This window comes from Natrix helvetica, assembly GCF_964273705.1.
Source record: "Natrix helvetica genome assembly, chromosome: 1".
Lineage (NCBI taxonomy): Eukaryota > Metazoa > Chordata > Lepidosauria > Squamata > Natricidae > Natrix > Natrix helvetica.
The window spans coordinates 260660139-260686465 of NC_138548.1; the positions used below are offsets into that span (position 1 = coordinate 260660139).

General features: G+C 39.1%; 1 protein-coding gene and 1 long non-coding RNA gene across 4 annotated transcripts; one reads left to right on the top strand and one right to left on the bottom strand.

The window, feature by feature from the left end:
- The first annotated feature begins 290 nt into the window (after positions 1-290).
- Positions 291-5158, top strand: LOC309387186. The gene is made up of 2 exons (XR_014174560.1): positions 291-3965; positions 4332-5158. It is a non-coding gene; the product is annotated as an uncharacterized lncRNA (long non-coding RNA).
- Positions 4475-25127, bottom strand: FBXW9 (F-box and WD repeat domain containing 9). Of its 3 annotated transcripts, none has more exons than XM_081943444.1 (11): positions 24848-25125; positions 23612-24043; positions 22846-22985; positions 16842-16970; positions 13399-13511; positions 10530-10621; positions 9090-9238; positions 7278-7391; positions 7087-7176; positions 5447-5512; positions 4477-5280 (listed from the first exon to the last, which is right to left on the bottom strand). In XM_081943444.1, exons 2-11 carry the CDS (start codon positions 24039-24041, stop codon positions 5206-5208), a joined length of 1398 nt encoding a protein of 465 aa, XP_081799570.1. In that variant the 5' UTR covers positions 24042-24043; positions 24848-25125; the 3' UTR covers positions 4477-5205. The 3 variants fall into 3 exon arrangements, with proteins under 3 accessions (XP_081799571.1, XP_081799570.1, XP_081799569.1); XM_081943443.1 differs by having other exon boundaries at positions 24735-25124; XM_081943445.1 differs by lacking the exon at positions 7087-7176 and having other exon boundaries at positions 4475-5280; positions 24735-25127.
- Between the last annotated feature and the right edge of the window lie 1200 nt (positions 25128-26327).

Consider the following 26327-nt stretch of genomic DNA (forward strand, 5'->3'; position numbering starts at 1 on the left):
GATATAACTAATAATCAGTGTCGTCTGGAATAACTGAATTCAGCTTATCTTGGTGTTTTGGCCACCTAGTGCTGCACTATGGCTCAATAATATAAGCTAATGGCAAGTGCACTGAGGAGCAATTGGCCGTTTGAAGTCAATTGGTAATTAGACTGATACCAGAAACTGGTATCGGTCTAAGATTTTGTAGAGAATAGGAAATCACACCTTATTCTGGTCCTTTAACTTGACTCTTCATTTAAAGCCAGAAAGATGAAGTAATCAAGAGCAAAAAAAGTTAATTACGAGGAGATAGATCTTCTGTTTACACCCCCAGTAAATGCTATTTCCAGGCAGTTATTTTGATATGTACATGATAAAAGCATTCAAAAGAATCTAACATTGAAGAGATGAAGACAATAGAGTAGAAGCAAAAATTAAAATGGTGGTAGTTTTAGTTTAGAATGGGAGCGTCCAACCTTTGCAACTTTATGTCCTGTGGACTTCAACTCCCAGAACTCCTCAGCCCAGCCATATTGTTAGCATAGGGCAGAAAATGGCTATTTATTAGAAATCTATTTCAACCTTTATTTATTTAATATGTTTGACATATTATTAATATGTCAAACATATTAAACATTTTATATACTTTCAGCCAGATCCCTTTCAAGAAATTATTAGAATCTGCCAATTTACATTATATTTGTTGTTTATTGTCTAGAATCTAAATTTCCAGTTCTATCCTACCCATCTACCCACTTTGTAGTTTTTCAATCATTTGGGAAAATTCTGTATGCTTATGAACATAGCCAAGGTTTTCTGCAAATATTATTTTAAAGATTATATTTTAAGAAGCAATACAATGCCACAAATAAATAATTAACATTCTCTTTGGATCTAACATATATTTCACAGACACTCCCTTCCCTCTCAAATCTTTTTGATAGAATAATTAATTTTTTAAAGTAATTTTTTTGCAGTTTTAAAAATAAATACAAACCAAATTCAGAAGGGAGAGAGAAAATGAAAAGGGAAAGAATACAAAGAAGTAATAAAAGAGAACAAATTTAAAAAATAGTTAAAGAAGTGACTAATCTTTATCACAAGTAGAAGCATAATATTTCTTCCCCCTTGCATGCATATCTCTCTTCCAGAGGTGGAAGAGCATATCTCTCTTCCAGTTCGGACAGGTTCTGGAAGAGAGAGCATATCTCTCTTCCAGTTCGGACAGGTTCTGGAGAACCCGTAGCAGAAATTTTGAGAGTGAGGAGGGAATGGGGATTTTGCAATATCCTTCCTCTGCCACACCCACAAAGCCACGCCCACAGAACTGGTAGTAAAAACTTTTGCATCTCACCACTGCTCTTGTCCCACAGCTCATCACTTATCCATTTGCAAATCCAGAAATTATTAACTTTTCAGTCCAATTGTCATCAAAAAGTCCATAAAGGACTGCAGAAATTTATCAAATTATTTTGATTTAACCATAGTAAAACAAATTGGTTTTAAATTCTAACAATGGTTGATTTTGATTCGTCGAAATGCTGTTTTAGATTTTGATCTTCCTTTCTTTTTTCCATCTCTAAAGTTGCTTCAAGGCTTTAACAAGCCTCTTTTGTTAATTCATCAAGAAGTTGTTATCCAGAACATTGTCATTTGCATTTCCCTATTAACTGCGGTCTCTTATCTTGTATTTCTTTATTTTCTGCCTACACTTTATCAGGTTTTCATCATGTAGGTCTTTCAAAGCATTTTCTTTACATCTTTCCTTTCTTCTTTTCTTAATTAGACATTCACATAAGCAAACATTTCTGACATTGCAGCTACAATAGGCCCATTCAAGTATCTTGAAATGATTCACACTTCACAGTATTATCTGTCATTTCTTCCAATCCAATACTTACTCTCTAATTTAAAAGCAGCCTTTTTTATTTTCCTGCCTTCTAGTGTGTATTTTCTGAAATCATAAAGACGTATATCTCTGTTATTTGCATAGACTAAATAAAATAGTATCCCCATGAATGGTTTATTAATTTAATTCCCCCAAAATCTTTTAGCAAAAGTCCTATAGTTCCTAATGTTTTTTGCCCTTTTTGGCATTTGTTCTTGCTGCTCTATCCATTTAGTTGTGTCTGACTCTTGGCAACTTTATCAGCAACTGCTCTCCATGCTATCCTGTCAAGCACAGCTTCTTTCAATTGTTGCATATTCAACTTTGTATCAGATTTAAAGTTATCAACCCAGCGTGTTCTTTGCTTGCCCTTCTTGTTCCACTAACCATTGCCTCATTGCCTTCTCCAGTGAATTTGCATGTGTGACATGGTCAAAGTAAATCAGACATGATTTTGGCATTTATATCTTTCTTAAATTTTTATTTAGCTTTTGCCGTTTGTTTCTATTTCTTAACCTTACAGTTACTTTTTCTTTTGTTCAAGAACAAAGGTAAACTTACTAAGTGGCTTTTCAAACTTGTTTTGAAGATCTCTAATATTCTTAATATAATTAAATCAGAGATTTCCAAAAGTGAATAGAAGTAAGATTAGTGAACTCAGTGTCCTTTACAAGGCTTTACTTCAACTGAGAGTATGATGATTCCCTTTGTCTCCCAGTTCTCAAACTGATGGGAAACCACTGTCCTGCAGTGTCCTCACAAGGAGCTACAGTTTGGAGCAAAAGTGGGTGACTTCCTGCCCACTCCTCATCCAGAGAGGTTTTTTGGGATTGGCCTACTTTCCAGTCCTTCAGTCTTTATGCAGTCATTGTCTATACTCGGAGATGTGATAATTTACCATTCCTCACTCAGAAATCAAGAACTGGTTGTCATAGACAAACTATTCAAGAAGTCTGTGGGTTGCTTTCTAGAGCGAAGTCTGGTCTTTATCTTATTTTTATTATTTGCATCAATTTTTGTGCTGCCCGACTTCAAACTGATATTGTACGTATGAGGGGAAGGGGGTGTTTATTATTACCACATCAATTCCAGGTGGTTGTTGTGGAAGGTGAGATTCAGATAGTGTGCTTTTCAATCTGTTTATTGAATAATAAGCTTTCAATAACTCCAGCTTTAGCCTTATATATAATGCAGATCATATCATATCCAATACATATTACTGAAGGACTAAGCCTTTTGAATTGTTTTCTGACTATGCATTCTAATATCCACTGCTGCTTCAAAAAATCAACAAACTGGAAATTAAGTTTTGGGTTTTGATTAAAAAAGTAGAAACTGATGTGTCTAAGATGCTGATAAGAAGCCAAAATGCTTTTTTATGGCATTATACGTTATTGTTTTTGTATATTTGTTACTCCAAGTATTCCTGCTATTATATTCTGGAGTATTTATAATATCCCTTTTACATAGAAGGAAAAGAATGACATCGTCCAGCTCAGAGTTAGTAACATTTCTAATTCTCAGAGATAACAACAAGAAGATTGAAAGATTTTAGCTTATCAATTTGCTTTTGTTGGATAATTCAAAAGCAGGTTTATGTACACATATCCAAATGCATTCAAAGTCCTTAAATTCTTGCTTATAAAATGACAAAGGACTTACAAATAAATAAATAAAACATAAATGATAATGCAACAATTGACATTTTGTGTTGCACTCCAGTCTTTATTCTGGATTTTCACAATATGTTAAACCCATGGTTTACTTTAATCATGACTTTCTGAACAAGCCTCAAGACTAATTCAATAATGCTAGACTACAAACCATGCTTTATAAAATACTGTGATATAGTTCATACATAATATTAAAACAAAATCAACCAAACTATATGGCTAAGCACAAGATGTGAACCTTGCCATATGCCAGTGAAGGCGAACCTTTTTTGGCTCGCATGCCACAAGTGGGGGGAGCGCAGGGGGGTCAAGTGCGGACGTGCCGCACCCATAATGCAACGCGCAACGCGTGACCCCCCCCATTTTTACATGCTTGTTTCGCCCTCCCCAGGCTCGAGGGGCTTTATAGGAGCCTGGGGAGGGTGAAAAGAGCCTCCCCCGACCCCCCGGAGGCCCTCCGGAGGCTTCAGGGACCATCCGGAGGCTTCCCTGAAGCCTTCGGAGCGCTTAAAACCACCCTCCGAGCAAACCGGAAGTGACTTCCGGTTTGCTCGGAGGGTCGATTTAAGCGCTCCGAAGGCATCAGGGAAGCCTCGGACGGTCCCTGAAGCCTTCGGAACGCTTAAAACGACCCTCCAAGCAACCCAGAAGTCACTTCTGGTTTGCTCGGAGGGTGGTTTTAAGTGTTCCGAAGGCTTCAGGGACGGTCCCTGAAGCCTCCGGAGGGGGCGGGGGAGGCTCTTTTCGCCCTCCCCAGGCTCCTATAAAGCCTCTGGAGCCTGGGGAAGGCGAAAAATAGCTTTTAAAAAGGTGAATTAAGCTGGCCAGCGCGCGCATGCGCACTGGCCAGCTGACAGGGCAGCGCCTTGCGTGCCCTGACAAATGGCTCCGCGTGCCACTTGTGGCACGCGTGCCATACGTTCGCCATCACTGCCATATGCCATTGAGGAAACAATTCATCTTGTTCAAAACTTGTTTTTGTTATAATTTAATAATGACAAAATTGAGAAAATGGTTGTACAGTCAAAATTTGCTATACAATCTTATTTAGTGGATTCTATTTCTTAATTCTAAACCAAATCCCTTAAAAAGTCATGCTTTGCTTACCACAGGAGAGGAAAAAGGCAACATAATGTAACTCTTGATTTGCCATTATGGCAGAATATTTTAATGAAATGTAAACATTTACCAGGCCTGGTTAGCTGGGTAGTCTCTCTAACCTTCCCCTCTGCCCATATTTCACCCTTTCATACTTAGGCCTGTGCTTATTTACCTGGTAAGCTAATAGCTTCTTGGCCATGAAGCCATAGAGAAGATACTGCCCCTATATGTTGAGTGGGGCAGACCTTGAAGGGTCCAGGGGATGGAAAGAGTACACACAAATGTGTGTTTTGGCCACACAAGATGAGAGAGATGGCCAGCAAGAAAGAGTTAAGGTTAAGTTTCAAGTGTGAATCAGATAGCCTCCATACAAGCCTCTGTGTTACCCCTACTGGGACAAGCAAGGCTGAGGTTTCAACATTTGATTATTCAGCCCCAAAGAACATATTAAACAACAACAACAACAATTCAGCAGACATCAGGAGTCTGGGACCTATGAAGAAATAATTCAATACTTGATCATCCTGAACTTGAGAGCAAGGATCACTATGTGGCTTGTCATCAAATACTGAGTTTCCAAACCTCCAAGGATACACCACCTGAGGCAGCTACTGCCATATTTCCTTCAGCACAGATCTGGAAAAAAAAATTAAAAAAATGATGCTAAGCAGAGCTAACTGCAATAAGCCCACAATAAAATTCCCTTAGACCCGAAACAGTGATGATGATAGTGAATGGATTCCTCCCTGTCATAGCTTTCCTGGAATAATATCTACTAGCATCTCTGTCCTGTTGTCCTTACCCCATTTAGCACACAGCTATGGGTCTGTGAGCAGATGACCTTTGGTGGATCTGTAGGAACATGGATCTGAAAGAAAAATCCAACAGGTTTAAGTCTAAAAATGATAAGAGGATATAACAAATTGAAAAAATACCTCTATTTTACTTTACTATAGGTAAAGTCTAGAGTCCCAAAACATTTGTGCCAATGCAATTATCTGGTATAAGCAACTCTCCAACATAATGGTCTAAGAATCTGATAAAGCCTGGCAGTATGCAGTGAAGGAGCTTATCTGAACATGGTGATATGGAAGCAATATGTGAAAAACTATGAGATAGTCTTCACCATATTTCATCATCTTTACCTGAAGCTACCCTAAGGCTAGTGAAATAATCCAATTTTTTGGTTTATAACTAAAACTTTATGGCAACCAGGGTCTCATTCCTGCTTTATTTTTCAGTCAAATATTTAAAAATGATAGTGGATAGAATTGATTTTGCTTCCACTGATCGGATCCAGTGATGTGATTATTTTTTTTGTTCTGTTTTATTTTTCTCCTCAGTCACAATACTACCAGAACTATTTTTCCAGGCCACAAATAATTCAGTTATTCTTTAGGTTTGATTTGATTTTTCAGTCCAAAGAGAGCACCCACCAAATATATAAAACATGTTAAGGACTACCATATTTTTCGGACTATAAGACGCACAGGTGTATAAGACGCATCAAGATTCTGAAGAAGTAAGTAAGAAAAAAAAGGTTTTGTCTTCCCTCAGCCCCCAGCAGCCCTCTGCAGGCTTCAGCAGCTCCCGTTTTTGCCTTGCCCCAGCCCTGCTGAAGTCTGCAGAGGGCTGCTGGGGGCTGAGGGAAGGCAAATAAGCCTCTGTTTTTGTGAAAAACGGGGGCATTTTTGCCTTGCCGCAGCCCTGCTGAAGCCTACAGAGGGTTGCTGGGGGCTGAGGGAAGGCAAAAAAGCCTTATTTTTTTGCAAAAATTGGGGCATTTTTGCTTTCCCCAGCTCTGCTGAAGCCTGCAGAGGGCTGCTGGGGGCTGAGGGAAGGCAAAAAAGCCTCAGTTCTTGCAAAAAAAGCCTGTTTTTCACAAAAATGGGATGCGGGGGTGGGGCTTCAGGAGGCCAAAAATGGCTGTATTTGGTGTATACGACGCACCAACATTTCCCCCCTCTTTTAGGGGGAAAAAGGTGCGTCTTATATTCCGAAAAGTACAGTGATTGTTTAGAAATGCATATTTTGTAAGAAAATACACATTTTAAAATACAATCTTGTGCAGATTAAAAAATAAACCACTGCAGAAATAGAAGAGAATTTACTTTTTGATAATGAAACCCATAATGAAACAGACATAGATTGAAAATTTATGAGTCATGGTGGAGCAGTGGTTAGAATGCAGTATTGCAGGCTAATTCTGCATTCCACTGCCAGGAATTCAATCCTGAGCAGCTCAAGGTTGATTAAACCTTCCATCCTTCTGAGGTTGATAAAATGAGGACCCAAATTGTTGGGGGCAATATTTCTGACATTGTAAACCACTCAGAGTCTTCTGTAAAGTACTATAAAGTGGTATATGTCTAAGCAATTTTGCTATTGGTAAATTAATTGTTCATTTTTAATAAAGTACTTAGATACCACCACAATTCTTACACGGAGCGTCTTGTCAGTGGAAGTTGTATACAGTGCACCCAATGAGTGCTGGACTCCAGTGATCTGAGAGAGATGACCTACATCAAAATACTGACAAAAGAAAAAGCAGTGAGGTCAAATGAAAGAATGTGTGGAAATTAGAGAAGAACCATATTTCTCTGTCCCTCCATGATCTACTATCAGTACCATACCCGAATGTGCTGGAAATGTCCTCCATTGTTCTCAAAGACATACAGCATTCCATGATTGTCTCCAGCCCATAGCTGAGAACCCTGGTATGACATGGAAAATAGGTATGTGTCCAGCTGTGGGAAAAGTAAAATATCATTGCCGTAGGCTCAGATCTGCATGACAGCAGACATAGGTATGAAATAACATAATTCCCATAGTCAGTAGGTTATTATAAAACTTATTTACAAAAGTAAAGTTTACATTTTGTCTCAGGTAAATATTAAATTCCACTATTTTCTTCTTCCTTATTGTAATTAGAAAAATATATATGATACATTTAATTCTATCCTATTTCTTATTGTTTAACCCCTATATTTCATCATCCTCATAATTTATTTCTTATCAGCAAAAGTTCATTAAGTTACCAGAAATAAATACCAACTTTAACCTGATCAAATAACCCAGCTATAGATTTCTTCCCCATAATTTAACAATCTTAGTTTTTGGTTCCCTTCAAATAATGTCCTAGAATTTGATTTATTTTTTCATTTTTTTATCCTGTCTCAGAAAGTCCTTCAAGCCTTTAACATATCTCTTTTGTACATCCAGTAAGAAAATCCAATTCATTCTTCTGATTCAATACGTGTATGTCCCCTTTAAATATCAAGACCTCAACCAGTTTCATTTTTATGGCCACTGTATTATCTTGTTCCATGTTGTTCTTGTAACCTCTTATATTTAAATCCAAATCAAATCAGTTTCAGTCTTATCCTGTATAGCTTGTTCTTCTTCTGTGACATAGATATAATCTATCTATGGTATCAAACATTCTTAAAATTAAGACACAATTTCTGTGTCTATTGTTCAAAATGTCCTTCAAAATATACAGTTAAATTATTTTGTTCCATTTTTGTTAACAGGTCAAATTTAAGTATACTTCTCCTTTAGCTGTAATACTTATTTTCTTTTAGTTCCCTCTAGTGTCCAACTTTCAAAGTTCCATTATATCATTTTTCCCCAATGAACCCAAGCAAAAAGGATTTTTATAAATCCAAATATCTGCTTTTTAGTTTTCTAAAATCAACACCCATATGCTTCTTATTCAAAAAAACCCAGTATTTTTCCAAGTCCCTAAAATCACATTTAAAACTTCTTTTCTCAAGGAGAGAGAGAGACTCATTCAGTGAATACCATAAAAACTTGCTGTTAATATTTCCAAGCAGTAAACAATAATTCCAAAGATGATTAAGAAATAAGGCTCGGTAGAGCATTTTGTACATAACAGGCTGTGTTACAACTGTGAGCTTAGATGGTATCACTGAACTTGTAGCCATTTGACTCGCAAGCCAATCGTAAAGCCTCAGTTCTCGTAGTCTACTTATGTGAGGGTGTGTGAATGACAATCACATGATCTTTTTTTCCTGCAAAGATAATTTGCTTGTCTGCAGCTAATATTCAATCACCGTAAACACTATTCCCTTCAGCAAGGATGTCTAACTTTACCATGGTGCTTATTGGAAATCCATTCCATCTCCTACTTAACCTCATCTTCTACTTCCTTGTACTATTAGCTTTGCATTAGCTATTATCTTATTAAAATAATCTAGATTTGTCCCTTAACACTATCTTATTCTTATCTAACTTCCTGTATTCTTACTGTATTCTAATATGTATCTAATTTCTCTCAGTTCTGTTCAATTTACAATTTAAGGGAAAATATGAACAATTGTATGGAATAGTTAAGGATTAGATTTTTCTTGCCTCCCGCCCTCCTATATAACTGTTGGTTAGTTTTGAAATCATGAAAAAGAGATTGAAGCCGAGTAGCTCACCTGAAGCCTTTGAAGCACACTATTGGTCCGCCTGTCAAAACATACCAGCGTCCGATCCTCACTGCCAGAGATAATGAAGTGTTCATCAGCTGCAAGGGATAGGACTGCATTGGAGTGAAGCCTGCGGCTCATCACTGGGGCATAAGCAGCTGTGAGAGAGGGCCAAGAGATGCATCACAAGAGCCCAATCACCTGCACAAGATAAATCTTATAAAATTTGTGGCTTGCTCAACTATAATCACATACAAATTCTTTCTTCAATTGAGGTTCTTCAATTTAATTATCAAGGTAACTGCAAGCAGAAGAGAAAGCAGAGCTTCCTTTAGGAATTCTCTTGCCGGCTCCTCCCTGTCTCCCCACTTCTGATGAAATTTTTTTTTTTGGGGGGGGAAGGGTGTTTTGATTACATACAGAAAATTAGTATGTATTATCCATCATAAGAATTTATACCCAAACAATCAGAGTGGGCAATTATAATTTTCTTGCAGCAAGCTTTCTGCTTGAGATGGCAGTCTTCAGAAATTAATTGTAGCTGTAGGGAGGCAACGTAATCTAAGCTACCAATATGCCTCTTGATGCCACTTAATTCCCTACCCCCACCTAATTTAATTTTTTTAACAAAATTATATTGATTTAAATAAATAAACGAGAAACTGCTATGCTGCAAAACAAGAGTTATTTTCAAGAATATTGTACTTCCAGGCTTTGCATTGGCCACAGTGAAAATAAAAATGGTAGATAACTGCAATGGACCTTCTTTTCTAGAAAAAGATAACTGTAAGGAGAAAGCATCTTCGGTGGCTAGTGAAAATGATGGGAATAACCTCAATAGTTTGCTTTCTGATAACTGAGTGTTTTGTGATTGGTTCATAGACATTTTGTGATTGGGCAAGCCTTCTACATGGTAGTAATTATTTGGGAGCATCCACAATATGCATAAATCTGGCACAGAAGACATCTAATGTCTAAATAGATGGAATAATCCTTTCTTTTCTGTTCTTGGTCCACTGAGATAAGAAGACCCTGACATATAGTAATCTATGACTTACGACCATAATCAAGTCCAGAAGTTTGATTATGTTATTGAGGTTGTAAGTTGAGTCATTATGTGAGCAGACTCAATTATATGATTGTTTGTGCAATGGTTCTTAAGCCCATCACTGCAACATCAAGTTAACAACATAGTCATTAAGTGAAACACATAGTTGTAAGTCTGATTCCAGCTTAACCTATGGGCATTTTTTGCTGAAAAATGGCAAAAAACAAAACTTAATCACACGACCGGAGAATGCTGCAACCACTCATAAATGCCAGCCAGTTATCAAGTACCTGAAATGCAATTGTGTGACCCCTATGCCTTAATTGTGGTGACAATAATTGTTTGAAAGCAGACAGTGGCGTTTTAAGTATCCAGAATGTAAAGAAATAACTGGTACTAACCTCGTGGATCATAGACTGACACTTTCTTGTTATATGTTCCGGTGACCAGAATGTCAGGCAAATAAGAAAGGCACAATACAGGTGCTTTCCCACTAGAATCCAAAAGGAAATGATCAGACAATGTGTCAAGAAGTATATTTTATGGTCACACATTCAAGTCAGTAAATCCTTGCTCAACCTTGGGCTTTCCATTATTTCTAGACTGACATTATTTACAACATAAATTAGCTAGTTCCCATTTTTCTGCTTGCAGTGGCTGTCTATTTAGCATCATCTATTACAACTGATAGGTGCAAAAGCAATAGAAAAAAAACCACTCGGCTGCAGTATCAGCTAACAAAATTCTGTCTGTCTAACTCAGTGATGGCTGATATTTTTGCCATTGCTTGCCAAAAGTGGGGAGAACGTGGGGGGATTGTGTGCGTGTGTGCCCATATCCATTATTCTATGCGCCATCCCTCTGCGCATGCGTGCATGACCATCCCGACCCTAACCCCCCCCAAGCCCGACCCTCCCCACTTTTGACACATGATGGCATGGTGGATCCATTTTTTGCCCTCCCCAGACTCCAGACTCTTTCTAGGATCCTGGGGAGGGTGAAAAAGGCCTTCCCCATCCCCTCAGAGGCCCTTCGGAGGCCAAAAGAGGACCGTTTGTCAACTTCCAGTCGGACCGGAAGGCCCGATTTTTGCGCTCCGGAAGACAAAAAACAGCTCAACGCACAAACTGGTTTTTTGCTCTCCAGAGGCTTCAGGAGGCTTCCCTGAAGCCCCAGAGAGCGAAAAACAGCCCAATACACAAACTGGAAGTCCATTCCGAACTTCCGGTTTGCTCGTTGGTCGGTTTGTCACGCTCCAGAGGCTTTAGGGAAGCCCCCAGAGGGCGATAAACAGCTGAAAATCAGCTGGCCAACACGGACATGTGCACTGGAGCGGACAAGGCAACGCCTCATGTGCCCTAAAAAATGGCTCTGTGTGCCACCTGTGGCACGCGTGCCATAGGTTTGCCATCACGGGCCTAACTTCATTCTCTTTCACTGCAAATCAGAAGACTCAGTATAGGACTTATTTACATGCTAAATTATAGAGAATGTTAACTTTAATGTATTGAGCAAAGCAATTCATAAATATTGATATAGATAAGATAGATAGATAGATAGATAGATAGATAGATAGATAGATATGAAAATATCATTAAATGTGAATTTTTAATATCATTTTGGTGATTTTTGGCATTTGCATAATGATTCCACTCAAACACCATAAATTAATGCAGATGATGCAATCGCCACCATCTGCTTCATGAAGTAAGCCATCACAGAAATTAATTTATTATACGAAACATCCAATACACTAAGGCAGTGATGGCGAACCTTTTTGTAAATGTGTGCCAAAATTGTGTGTGTGCACGCGATATAGCGCATGTGTGTCCCACACCCACAATGCAATGCGCCCGTCCACCTACGCATGTGCATGCAACCCCCCGGTGCACGACCCCACCCCACCTAGAGGGAGGGAGGTTCGCTCTCCCCAGGCTTCAGGAAAGCCTCTAGAGCCTGGGGAGGGTGAAAAATGGGTCCAACCAGAAGTTCAGAAATGATCCGTTTCCGGCTTCCAGAGGGTCAGGGGAGGCCATTTCACCCTCCACAGGCTTCAGGAAAGCCTCAAGAGCCAGAGCCTGGGGAGGGGAAAAAACGGGCCCAATGGGACAACCAGAATTTTGGAAACTATCAATTTTCGGCTTCCGGAGGGACTGCAGGGGGCCATTTTCACTCTCCCCAGGCTTCAAGAAAGCCTCTGGAGCTTGGGGAGGGCCGGAAGTAGGCTGGAGCCTGGGGAGGGTGAAAATGGCCTCCCCCAGCCCCCCCCCCCCAGCTCCAGAGACTTTCCTGAAGCATGGGGAGGGTGAAAACTGTTTTCCACGGCCCTCTGGAAGCTCAATAATCAGTGGCTGGCGCACGGATGCACGCTGGAGCTAACAGCTTGCGTGCCATAGGTTCGCCATCATGGCACTAAGGTCTGTTAAATCTGGAAGTGTATTCCAATAGTCCACTATGTTAGTTTTCATTAAATTTGCAATCACCAGCTCTCTGGATCCAAAAACCAGCATATCAGTGTGGAAATTCTAGAAATATAAGACTAGAAAAGGTTGCACTGTTCTTATACCTATAATACATTTATGTAGAATAACCTCCCTCCCTGCGATAGGGTGAGCTACTATGTAAGTGAGCTGGAATTTTCCTTGTAGGCTTGTACCTATACAAGTTAAATATTTTTTCCTGAAATATCTCACAGACAAATAGAAGGGGATGAACCCAAAGATAGGGAGAAAAAAATTCTAAACTTTCTAGAAGGGCCTACAAGCTGCTACATATGCATATCAGAGAGATAAGGCATACAAGGTCAAGATGAAAGATGAGAAGGCTTATTGTACATTTCAGTTGATATTTTGGCTCTGGGTAGGTCTGCATCAGTTCTTGTCCTTATTCACTCTCCAATGCTCTTTCGCAACAACACTTTGTCTAGTCTTTCCGCCCCCATCTTTTATGTTGATACAATAGTAATTGTACATTAATCTAGTCTTTCTAAATAAATCCTTGGGAAATACAAAAAGAAAAAAATAGACAAAATTATCTGACATTTATTATAACTCAAGGCAGGATACTTGTACTATTTTCTGCCTTTTGTCATGATTTGATTTTGGGAAGTAGGATGTTAAATTTCTCTGGGGCCCTGATTAAAGACTGAAGCCAATATCTTTATTCTCTGGTCATTATTAATACTGTTTCTTTGAATCTAGTTTTCCTTTCCTTTCCTTCCATTTACTCTTCCAAATAAATATAGTGTAAGAGGATAAGCAGCAACAGTACCTGATTTCTCCAAACTGTTTTCCATCAGCAGCTATATCCCATAACTTCACTGTGCTGTCCCACGAGCCTGAACATACACAGTTATCACATGAAGCCAGAGACCAAACCCATCCCTAGGCAGTGGGGGAGGGGAAAAAAAGGGGGGGGGGAGTAAGGACAAAATATATATGACAACTCCAGCTAATCTTTGCAATAACAATAACAAAAGTACAACAAATGCTTACAGTTTAGGTCAATTAACTTTTCCAGGTGAACTACAGAAATATTTCTTTTCTATCTCTTTCTGCTTTTTCCTCATATTGCTATACAAGGCAAAACTTATAACTGAGGAAAAACGCTGAGCTTTCATTCTCTGAAGACAACCAATCTCCTGTTCTTTCTTTCTTTCTTTCTTTCTTTCTTTCTTTCTTTCTTTCTTTCTTTCTTTCTTTCTTTCTTTCTATCTATCTATCATCTATCTATCTATCTATCTATCTATCTATCTATCTATCTATCTATCTATCTATCATCATCTATCTATCTATCTATCTATCTATCTATCTATCTATCATCCATCTATCTATCTATCTATCTATCTATCTATCTATCTATCTATCTATCTATCTATCATCTATCTATCAATGGCTCTCTGTGTGTGTATGCTCCAGCATAACTCCAGAACACCTGGGCCGCTGAAATGAAAAGGACTGAATTATATTTATAGTGTCAAATCACAGTACTTTTGTAGTGATTGTGTGCCTTTTTGATTCAAGTTCTGTTAAGATACAGCCTGTTGTGCCTTAAAATGGCTTCTACTGTGCAGCCCAGTGGAGTTGCCATGGTAACGGCTTTGCAATACTCCACAAGGGGACTCCCTGTAATACAGGATTGGGATAAATACATACCCGGGCTACATCTGGTTATCAGCTAGTATGAAATAAGATACAGCAGCTTAATAAATATACATCATTGTAGAACACAAACTCAGTTTCAATTTAGTATCACATTTTTTATGTACAGTGGTAAATATGTACAGTGGTAAATATGTACTTGCTAAAATGCTAGGTTTTTCAAGTGTAAAAAAAAAATCAAACCAAGATAAATTGCTTCAGTATTCTTAAGCTGTACAATTCAACTGAAAAACAAACTGAAATCTTTTAAGGGGGGGGGGGGTGAGATTACACACAAAAAAGACTAAAGTAATGTGGCTTCATAAATGTTCACAGCCTCTTATAAGTCGGATTGTGTTCAAAATTAACCAATCGCATTCAAACTTATATTAAATAGTATTCAATACACACCTGCCATTAATTAAAGTGATTCTGATCAGGCCTATATAAAGTTCAGCTGATCTAGAAGGATCTTTACTCTGATATTGATATTTACTCTATTGCCTCCAACAGCACGAATCATGGTTCAAAAAGTTTACAAAGCACCAAAGTTGGAAGTTATCAGTCAAGAGAAGGACACTAAAACATTTCCACTGGATATACCGTGGAGTGAACAAGTGGAGAAAATATGGCACAATAGTGACATAACCAAGAACTGGTTGGAAACTGCTAAGAGGCCTATAGTCACATTAAAGGAGCCACAGAAATGTCTAGCAAGTTCTGGTTTTGTACTACATGTGATAACAATCTCCCACATTCTTCACGTATCTGGGCTGTGGGATAGGGTGGCAAGATGAAAGCCTTTTCTTACAAAGAAAAGCATCCAAGCCTGGCTACATTTTGCAAAAACTTACATTAAGACTGCAAAAGCATACGGGGAAAATGTATTATGGTCTGATGAGATCAAGGATGAACATTTTGGCCATGATTTCTAGAAGTAGGTTTGGCACACTGTGCATCATCAAAAGATACACCACGCGCACAGTGAAACAGGGTGGTTGCGGCATTATGCGTTGGGACTGCCTTTCTTCAAGGTGGAAGGAATTATGCAATGTTCCAAAGATCAGTCAATTTGGGCAGAAAACCTCTGCTAAAATCCCGAAGATGAAGAGGAATTTCTCCTTTTAACATGACAATGACCCAAAGCATACTTCCAAATCAACACAATAATGGTTCACCAGAAAATCAAAGCTTTGGAATGGCCCAGTCAGAGCCCAGACCTGAATCCAGTTGCAAATCTGTGGGATGATCTGAAGAGGGTTGGGCACAGGAGAATGCCCTTGCAACCTGACAGATTGGGAAGGTTTTTGCAAGGAAGAGTGGGCAAAGATTCCCAAGGCAAGACGTGACCTGCTGATAGGTTCCTACCACAAAAGACAGAATGCTGTCAGAAGGTGCTTAAACAATGTATTAGTTTACAGGTGTGCATCTTTATGCAACTACGGTATTGTAAGTTTTTTATTATTCCCCCCCCCCCCGCCTAAAAGATTTCAATTTGTTTTTCAGTTGAATTGCACAACGTATATATTAAAGGTGGAAAGAATTCTGAAGTGATTTACCTTGGTCTGACTTTTTTACATCTCAAAAACCTGGCATTTTAACAGGCGCGCGGACTTTCTCTATTCACTGCAGAGGATATTGCACTGATACATCACTATAGTTAAATGCTGAAGCATTCCCTTCCTTTTCACTAGGAATGGTTACTCCCTGCTCAGAGGTTAGAGAGGACTGAAAGGTTTTTTAAATGTCATCTGTTTCCTAGCCATCTTTCTGCCAAGATAGCATATATGGTACCTCATGTATATACCTACGCTTTTCTTTGTAACTAGCCATAAAAAAGCATGGACCATTTTAATTTTTTTTTTACAGTAAACAACAAAGCAGCTTGTAAAAATTGAAGGTTTAATGTTTAAAAGAGGGAGACAGTGATACACAGCCATTAATTAGAAAATTCTCAAATCATGAGTGATGTCATACACATATAGATAGTCCTTGCCTTACGACCAGTCACTTAACAACTGTTTGAAGTTATGATGGGTCCCCTAGAACATAGTTATGGGCTGGTTCTGAAATTCTGATGTCTGCTCCCCCAATGTGACAATATTTTGGGCTCTCAGCAACCGGCCCATATTTACAGTCATCTGCAACACCCTGCAGGCACATAATCATGAATCACAATTTTGCAGGAAGCTAGCATTTACTTCTGGTTTCTGGCAAAACTGCCTCATAGCAAGCAAAAGGTTTGCATAATGACCACAGTGTTCACTTTATGATGGCTGCATTTGCTTAATGACTGCTGCAAAACAGGTCATAAAACTGTTTCTGGTCATGTGATGACCTGCTATATCACTATCATTGCTTATGACTATAATCGAAGGCTCAGTTACAATAGTAACTCAAGGGCTACCTGTATACACCTCACACACACAGAAATTCGTTGCACTTTATTTTCTGGTTTAAACAATGGGATGGGGCTATCAGATGGAAATTTGGGGGTTGATGATACAAAATTTCTGCAATAATACTCATCATTTATGTTTAATGCATTGATCTGATTCGGAATCTCACAGTTACCTTGTGCGTTCCATTGGGCTCTGTCCCCAGCACTTTCACTAGAACTTTTTCTGGTGCTTTGCCCAGCTGCCTTAGATCCCACAAGTTGACATTTCGGTCTCGAGAGCCAGAAATACATAGATCTCCACCCTGGATAAGATAATAAAAATAAATGCTAATTTATGATAAACGTTAGTGTCCCTCATATTGCAGAGTAGTATCACAAAGACAGTGAGCAGACTTCCAACTTTATTTCAGTGCAAACTATGTATAGTCTCTGTCACTCACAACCCTGGTCATTTCCCAGGTGGATTCCTGTAACATGTTCTACATAGACCTGCCCTTAAAAAATATTCAGAAGCTGCAGGTGGTGCAAAACATGACAATATTTTATATGTATGCTGCCCAGAGTCCCTCTGTGAGGGAAATGGGTGGTTTCTAAATTTGATAAATAAAATAAAATGTGGGCAGTTATGTCCATCCAAGATTGATGCGCATTACACCTCTGTTCTTTGAGCTGAATTGGTTGCCAATTTGCTTCTAGGTTCAATTCAAGGTGCTGGTAATGACCTACAAATCCCTATAAGGCACGTGGCTTGGTTGTTTGAAGGACTGCCTTCCCCTGATTACTTTTACCCATTCCATCCGATCCAGCAGAAAGGGTCCCGTGCATGAAGAAGTTCTATCTAACAGGTCCCAAGAGGAGGAGAGCCCTTTCTGCTATCATCCACTATCTGGAAGATTATATCACCATAGGTCAGATTGTGTCCAATCTTGGACTTTAGGAAGTCCCTGAAGTCAAATCCCCAGTGGATGTGGGGAGCCCGCAAGAGGGCTGCATTGCTTAGGAGCGTTGGCTAATATTCTCCTGCATTTTTATTTTTGTAATCTATTATTTTAATAGTTTTAATTTATGCACATTTGTTTTTCTGCTGTTTTTACATATAACCCACCCAGAGTCCCACAAGTAAGATAGGTGGCTATATAAATGGAAATAAACATAAAACTAAAAGCCCATTATAAAGACAATATCATAATGGTTTGACAAATACAGTACTTTAGCAGTAATTAATCAAGAATAAGAATGAAGGGAAAGCGGAAAGTAGAGCTGATGTTGCAACGGCACAACATGCGATCTTGGTGCTCTGAGATCACAGTTGAATTTCTGCTGCTGGACGGTCCATTTGGACCTAAACTGTCCCGCAGAGAGGGTGATTGAGAAGGGCACCTCCTGCTGATCTCAGGGACACTGCAAAGTCCCTGAAAGATCCAGGAATAGCCCGTTTTTCCCAGAGACAGAAACGCAGCTAATGAAGCTGCTGAAGTTGGGACAGCTCCGGAACAGGAAGAAAGCAGAAAGAGAAAGTGTGTCGAATTGGTGAGGAAATTTTATTATTAGAGGAAGAGACTACCCAAGAAAAAAATTTAAGATTGAAGACAGAAGACTGTAGTCGGCAAGATTGATCTGCGCTGAACTTAGTGTGTTATCCAGTTTCTAATTTTTTTTTTCATGGATGGAACTTTTGCAGGGGCTCCCTATTTTTTAAACTGAATGGATTAATTCTTTCTTCTTCTTTTTTCACTTCTGCTTATACCTATGGATTAAAATTCTCCTTTTTTTGTAATGCTTGATTTGATTGATTGGATTGTTTTTGAATCCTCAAGGGGAAAACAACTCAAGAAGCTTGGGAAATTTTGAAAAATGAGATTACAAAAGCCCAGTCTAGCACAATACCAATGAAGAAGAAAAATAACAGCTCCCAAAAGAAACCAGCATGGCTGCATAAAGAACTATCTGACAAACTGAAAGACAAAAAAGGTAAGTATAAAAAGTGGAAGGAGGGGGACATAAAGACAGAATATCAGCAAATAGCCCAAGCCTGTAAAGATGAAGTGAGGAAAGCTAAGGCTCACAATGAAGAAAGGCTTGCCACAAAAGTAAAAATTAACAAAAAAAGCTTCTTCCAACATGTTAAAAACAAGAAAAAAGTTAAGGAAACAATTGGTCCATTGCTAGGAGAAAGTGGCAAGAAGGTGACTAGCAACAGGGAGAAAGCAGAACTATTTAACTCATGTTTTGCATCTGTCTTTACACAAAGGGATAAAACAGTCCAACCTATCAAAAGCAGCACCACAACAATCAGATTAGGAACACAAATTGAAATAGGGAAGAAAATGGCAAGTGAGCACCTGTCTACCCTAGACGAGTTCAAATCACCAGGACCGGATGGATTACACCCCAGGGTTCTGAAGGAACTAGCAGACGAGATCTCAGAACCACTGAATTATATCTTTCAGAGATCTTGGAACACCGGGGAACTATCAGAGGACTGGAAAAGAGCTGATGTGGTTCCCATCTTCAAAAAAGGGAAAAATTAGATCCAGGAAACTACAGACCTATCAACCTGACCTCAATACCAGGAAAGATTCTGGAAAAAATAATCAAGCAATGAATTTGCGAACACCTAGAAGCAAACAAAGTAATAGCCAAAAGCCAACGTGGATTAGTCAAAAACAGATCATGCCAGACTAATCTTATTGCATTCTTTGATAATGTGACAAAATTAGTGGACCAGAGGAATGCCGTTGATATAGTTTACTTGGACTTCAGTAAGGCTTTGATAGACCATAACCTACTACTAGATAAAGTAGAAGAATGTGGGTTAGACAGCATCACCACCAGATGGATTCGTAACTGGCTGACCAACCGCACTCAACATGTAGTCCTCAATGGAACTGCATCTACATGAAGGGAAGTATGCAGTGAAATACCCCAAGGCTCTGTTTTGGACCCAGCACTCTACAACATCTTCATCAATGATTTGGATGAGGGAATAAATGGGGAACTCATCAAATTTGCAGATGACACCAAGCTGGCAGGAATAGCCAACACTCCAGAAGATAGGCTTAAGATACAGAAGGATCTTGACAAACTTGAACATTGGGCACTATCTAATAAAATGAAATTCAATGGTGAAGAGTAAGGTTCTACATTTAGGCAACAAAAATGGAATGCACAGGTACAGTATAGGTGGTACCTTGCTCAGTAGTAGTAACTGTGAAAGGGATCTTGGAGTCCTAGTGGACAACCATTTAAATATGAGCCAGCAGTGTGCAGCCGCTGCCAAAAAAGCCAACATAGTCCTAGGCTGCATCAACAGAGGGATAGAATAAAGATCACGTGAAGTGTTAATACCACTTTATAATGCCTTGGTAAGGCCACACTTGGAATACTGCATTCAGTTCTGGTCGCCACGATGTAAAAAAGATGTGGAGACTCTAGAAAGAGTGCAGAGAAGAGCAACAAAGATGATTAGGGGACTGGAGACTAAAACATATGAAGAACGGTTGCAGGAACTGGGTATGTTTAGCTTATGAGAAAGAAGGACTAGGGGAAGACATGATAGCAGTGTTCCAATATCTCAGGGGTTGCCACAACGAAGAGGGAGTCAAACTATTCCCCCAGGCACCTGAGGGTAGAACAAAAAGCAATGGGTGGAAACTAATCAAGGAGAGAAGCAACTTAGAACTGAAGAGAAACTTCTTGACAGTTAGAACAATTAATCAGTGGAACAGCTTGCCTCCAGAAGTTGTGAATGCCCCAACACTGGAAGTCTTTAAGAGGATGTTGGATAGCCATTTGTCTGAAATGGTATAGGGTTTCCTGCCTAGGCAGGGGGTTGGACTAGAAGACCTCCAAGGTCCCTTCCAACTCTACTATTGTATTATTATTGTATTATAATATACCTGGGACATCGGAAGAAGCCATGGGAGGAGACGTTGCTGCCGAAGTGCAGGAAATCTCTCCCCCCCGCCACACCTGCAGATCGTCCTTTCAAAGAGGAGTTTCACTAGGATGAAGGCAACACAAATGCCGCCTTCAGCCACCTCTTCGTCCTGGTGAAACTTCTCTTTGAAAGGACGAGTTTAATGCCTACAGGAGGTCGCTTCTCACCTGCATATTCACATTGAAGGCTCGAAATGGGGCGTTTTTGCATATAGCTTGAAAATGAGGAGGGAGGTATTCTTGCCTCTCCCCGTCCTGAAGGTCAGAACAGACTGAGAACAGGATAAGAGATGAAATCCCTTCCCATTTTCAAGAGGTTTGAAAAACGCCACATTCCAAGCCTTCACATTATCCAGGATTGCAGGATTGAAGGCATGCGGGAGGGAGGATTTTGCCTCTTATCCTGTTTTCAGTCTGTGACCTTCAGAACGGGGAGAGGCAGGAATATCCCCCTCCATATTTTCAAATGGTTTGCAAAAACGTTCCATTTCGAGCCTTCAGCATATTCCAGGATTGCAGGATTGAAGGCTCGGAATGGGGCATTTTTGTGAACGGCTTGAAAATGGAGAGGGGAGATTTTCCGTCCTCTTACCCTGTTCTGAAGCTTGGCACAGACTCAGAACAGGATAAGAGGCAAAATCCCCTCCCTTTTCCTGGCAATCGTTCTTTCCTTGGGATCTCAGTGCAGACGCACATCCCCCAAATGCTCTATCCGAAGCCTTCTCTGAGTCTGTGCAAAGCTCCCAAGGAAAGGAGGGTATGTATGTGTGTGTGAGGAAGAGATCCCTACCCCCCCTCCCCAAGGCAGCCACATCCCTCCACTAACCTTCTCCATTCTCCACTGCCACGTGCAGGGCAAGAAAAGTAGTTTGTGGGACTGCTTCCAACTTTGCGAGATTTTTTTTTTTTTTTTTTGCAAGAAGTTGGAAAATATTTTCTGGTATTTTTTTTTACCATAGGCACACAGTCTACTTTTCTTGTCCTGCATGTGGAGCGGAGAATGGAGCTGGAAAGCAAGTTAGTGAAGGGATGTGGCTGCCTTGGAGGGGGAGTGTGTGTGTGTGTGTGTTTGTTTGTTCTGCCAGGAACACCTCCTCCTCCGCGAGGCCAGAGCAGCACAGTCAGCTGTTCCGCGGCCGGCAAGCAGGGCAGGCGAAGACCAAGATGCAAGGGGAACTTGGGTCATTGTGGCTGCAGGCAAGCAGATGGTGGGATGGAGAGGGTGGGGCTGGTGGGCTTGCTGCTTCCTGCACCCACAAAATAATAAATTCTCCCCCTTTAATAAGCCCAAGGCCATATTTCGTGGGATAAAAAAATATAAGACCCTGTCTTATTTTCGGGGAAACACAGTATTAGTTTGATAATATGAAATTTTATACAAACAACATATTGAGATTATAAGAGGAGGTTTAAAAGTTTTATCTAGAATATGGTATAAAGATGTATTGTGATTGGATGATTATACAAACAACATATTGAGATTATAAGAGGAGGTTTAAAAGTTTTATCTAGAATATGTTATAAAGATGTATTGTGACTGGATGATTTTAGGATGATTTAATGGAATGTTATCATATAATCCTATTCTAGATTTTGAATATTATATATAAAAGGATGTAAAACAATTATAGTCAAATTAAGTTTGAGATATAATAATTGTGATATACATGAATATAGGTGAATTTAAAATATGTGATTTGATATGAAAAGCAGGTGGTGACTATGGAAGAGATGCATGGAAATATTGTAACCAACTGACACACTTTCTACAATTTGTAATGGAAGATGGTTTTTTTATTTTTATTTTTATGTTTGTTTGTCCTTGTTCCAAAACAAATAAAAATGATTTAAAAAAAGAATGAAGGGAAAGCAATAGTAGCAAAGAAGGAATACTTTTTAGATTAAGTGATAGACAAATGAGAGTTGATTTTTTTTAAGGAAGTGGCCATAGTTAATCCTTTACTCAGCAGTTAGGTCTAAAGAATAATTTCATATAAAATGCTAACAAATACATAACCAGTTCTTACTATGAGATACTTATGCTTATAATGAAGCATAACACGGAGGAAAGATGTTTGGCCAAGTGAATTTTGTTAGTTATTTTTTGACAGAAAAATGAAAATACAGAACATTGTTCAACATGTTCCTTTTAACTAAACTTCGAATGTTGAAGGATATACTGCTTGGAACATTAAAATGCTGCATCATTAAAATCAACAAAGAGAAACAGGTTTTTACCTGAAGGAGCAATACAGAATCAACAGAAGCAAAGTGCCCTTCAGTAAGGGAAAAATACTCTGTGTTTTTGCCATTCTCTGCCCATTGTTGGAGGTGTTCCTCTAGTTCAATGCAAGCTGTTGGCCAGTTAAAATCATTACCTGCCAAAAAAAAAAAACATATAAAGAGAGATTTTCTTTGGTGTAAAAAATTAAGCTTATGTGTCTTATTTATGTTTACATAGTGGTTTTACATAAAAGGTTAACATGTTTACATAATTTAAACACCAAAAAAGGATAGATACTAAAACACCGGAGTTTTACATAATGGAGCCAGACTTGCAACACTGCAAAAGTGACTTATGACAAATTCTAATATTTCAGTTTGGGGACTAACACGTTAAAGACATTATCTTTAAATAATAAAGGACTTGATACTATCAGTTTAGAGACAATATTATTGAGCTGACCTGCAACACTCCAAAAATGAAAGAGAAGCAGGCTAGGAAATATTTCTTGTTGTTCTACCCAGACTATTACAGCAATATTTACAAATTACAGCATTTGAAAAGTAGCTTGAGAGTGAAATTACTACTCATTTTTAGTGATTACACTTTTACTTTTCAGACAAAAAGGAAAACTCCTTTTAGCTTTTTTCTTCCTCACAACATCATCTACATTTAAAACACCAGTTCCACCTTCCCCTAAAATCAAGTTAATCATGCAAGAAGCTGCTTGTGAAAAGCTAAAATATAGGTCACCAATAGCTAGAAAGAAAACCCACCTACCTTCTACAACTGGATAGCAATTGCCAATTCTTTTTAAAAGTCGAATTCTCCAAGTGACTTCATCTTGCACAATGTCCCTCAGTGTCCTGCAAACTAAAGGAAGGACATGCAAAACAAACCTGGCTTGCAGGTAGGAGCAGATTTCTAAAATCAACTCTAGAGGAAGAGATAATAGTCCTGAAGCAGTTTCTTCAACAACAGAAGATTTTTTCAGTTCTAGAGGTGATTTGAGGTCTGATGTTCGGACTCTACCACCTATTGAGAGAGACTCTAGAGGCAGACACTGGATTGCTTGCCTGGACTGATTTGAAGTTCCAAGAACACGCTCCACATACTCTAGGGCTTGGGTATCTGGATCTATTTTGCTCTCTGTGTCACAATCATTGTCAGAGCCTTGCTGTTCAACAGAAGAACCTGGGACAGTTTCCATTGCTGCAGGAAGGCAAGAAGCAAACAATTCAGGTAAGGGATGATCAAAACCAAAGTTATACTATTTTATTAGAAATTGATATTTCAATTAATACAATATTTCAATTAATAATACAAAAGTTTTATGCAGCAAAAGGGATGTTTTGAGAGCATGAATTATAGGTACACTTAAGCCTGACAATTTTAAAATGATGCTCAAGATAGAAGATGTAAAAAGAAATTAACTATTGGACATTTTTAAAAAATCCTACATAATTAACAAGAAGATGACTTCTGGAATGATAAATGTAGAACACTTGTTTGGTGTTATCTCTTCAAATAATACTGTTCATAGGTAGAGAAAAGAATAAAGTTAGAAAAGTTGGTCTCATCCTGACTTCCAAACTTTCATCTGAAAATGAGTACCGAGTCCACACAAATAAAATTGTTGGTTCCCAGCTACATCAGGGATGTTCAATTCATGCACATCCTATGGGCAAAGCATAGTTCAGGAGGAGGAAATTGTGTTCTGAAATGGCTGTCATTTTTCCTAATGACTAACCCAGAAATATGCTCACAGGTTCTTAGAACAGATTCCGGAAAGACAGCTTATCCTTTGACACCATAGAGAGGCAGAGTCCAAATCTCACAAAAGCAACTACTTCTGTCACACTTTTTAATCATTATTTTACCAAACACATTTTTAGAACCGAACCTCCTTATCTTCCTCTTCCCCGCGCACACAGCCTAGAGCCGATTCTAAAAAGGGCTGCTCTTCTGTTCTTTTCCTCCTCTCGCTTCCTTCCTCCATGCACGCTTATCATGTACCTAGCCGGGAAAGTGCAGCAAGTGAAAAATCCAGCTCTTGTTGCTGAAGACAACTCCTCCGTTCAGGCAGAGCGGTCACGCCCGCCTTAGCGCCGTTGGAAGAGCTCCGTTTTGCAGGTGCAGAGCTCCACACAGTTAAAAGATTAATCCCAACGTAGAGTCTTGTTTCCCGGCCCCAGCAGTGAGCCAGGATCCTAATCCTCACGGCAACCTGCCTCAGCCGCTTCGTCGGAAGGGAAGAACCGGCATCATCGATTTAAGCTTCGTATTGACAGGTCGCGCCCGCCTTCGCGCGTCTCGTCTCTAAGGAGCAACCGCTTCCGGCGCCAATTGATGACGCAAAGCAACCTTTTAGGAGAGGCGCTTCCACAAGCCTCCGATTTTCTGGGTTCCATGTACAGAGCGTGCGCACAAGAACTTCTAGGCAGCAGCTTTTTTTAAAACAATGGCCCCACAGGTAGCAGCTGCGTTTCGGCAGCCTCAACCATACCCTTAAGAGAAATCTGGCTGTTTATTATCTGGCTTATGGCAGTGCTTTAAAAACATTCTTTTACATTTTCTATTAACAAAACGACTGTTCAACTTCTCGACGAGGATTAAGACAATTGAAAATTCAGCAGGGCAGGATTGCTTTGTAAGGTTTTTAGACTATGTGTATGAACACAAATGTATGAAGTTATGTGCACGTTCAAGTATTTCGTATAGTTATGTTCTGCAAGTGCATGCATAAAATATACAATCCTTTTACTTTTGTTTAAATGAATTATGTAACTGAAATGTGTTTTGGTAACTAAACATTACACATGTATAATTATCATCTAGTTTAAAGGACAACCTTGTCCAGAAAGATAAAAGAGTTAGTAAATTGTGTAGTACAGTTGACTTGTGTAGTAACAAATCTATAATATAGATGAAACACAAAATCTTGTCAGAAAATTGGCTAGTGGCTAAAGTTCTGGTGTATAATTGTATTAGCCATGCTAGGTACATTTAGTACCTCAAGTCCAAGTGATAGGAAGGTTTAAGCTTTCTGGTTTTAAGGATACAGCACAAGATAGTTATTGTGACCTCTAATTTTCCTCTTTTCTGAAAGCCTGAGAATTTGCATAAATCTAGTTATCTTCTCCTGATCTCATTGCAAAATAATGGTTATCAAAAGGCTCCAGCAGCTTCACTAGCACATACAGCTGTATTAGAAAGGAAATAATCTTGAGTTTGTGTATAGTTCTAATTCCACATTACTCAAGTGCCTCTTTCCAAAAAGTGTTTCATTCTACCATAAATTGTATTATAACTTGAAAATGCAAATATTTTTACCAACGAACTGAAGTTACTTGAAAAGATAGTATCTCATCCTCCACAGAAATATTATCTTCAACAAGGCAGTTCAAGGGAAAAATTAATAAAAGTTGAGCATTAGAATTTGGGAGGGCTGGAGGGGGGACGAACAGCACCAAATCACTACATTGGAAAATACAAT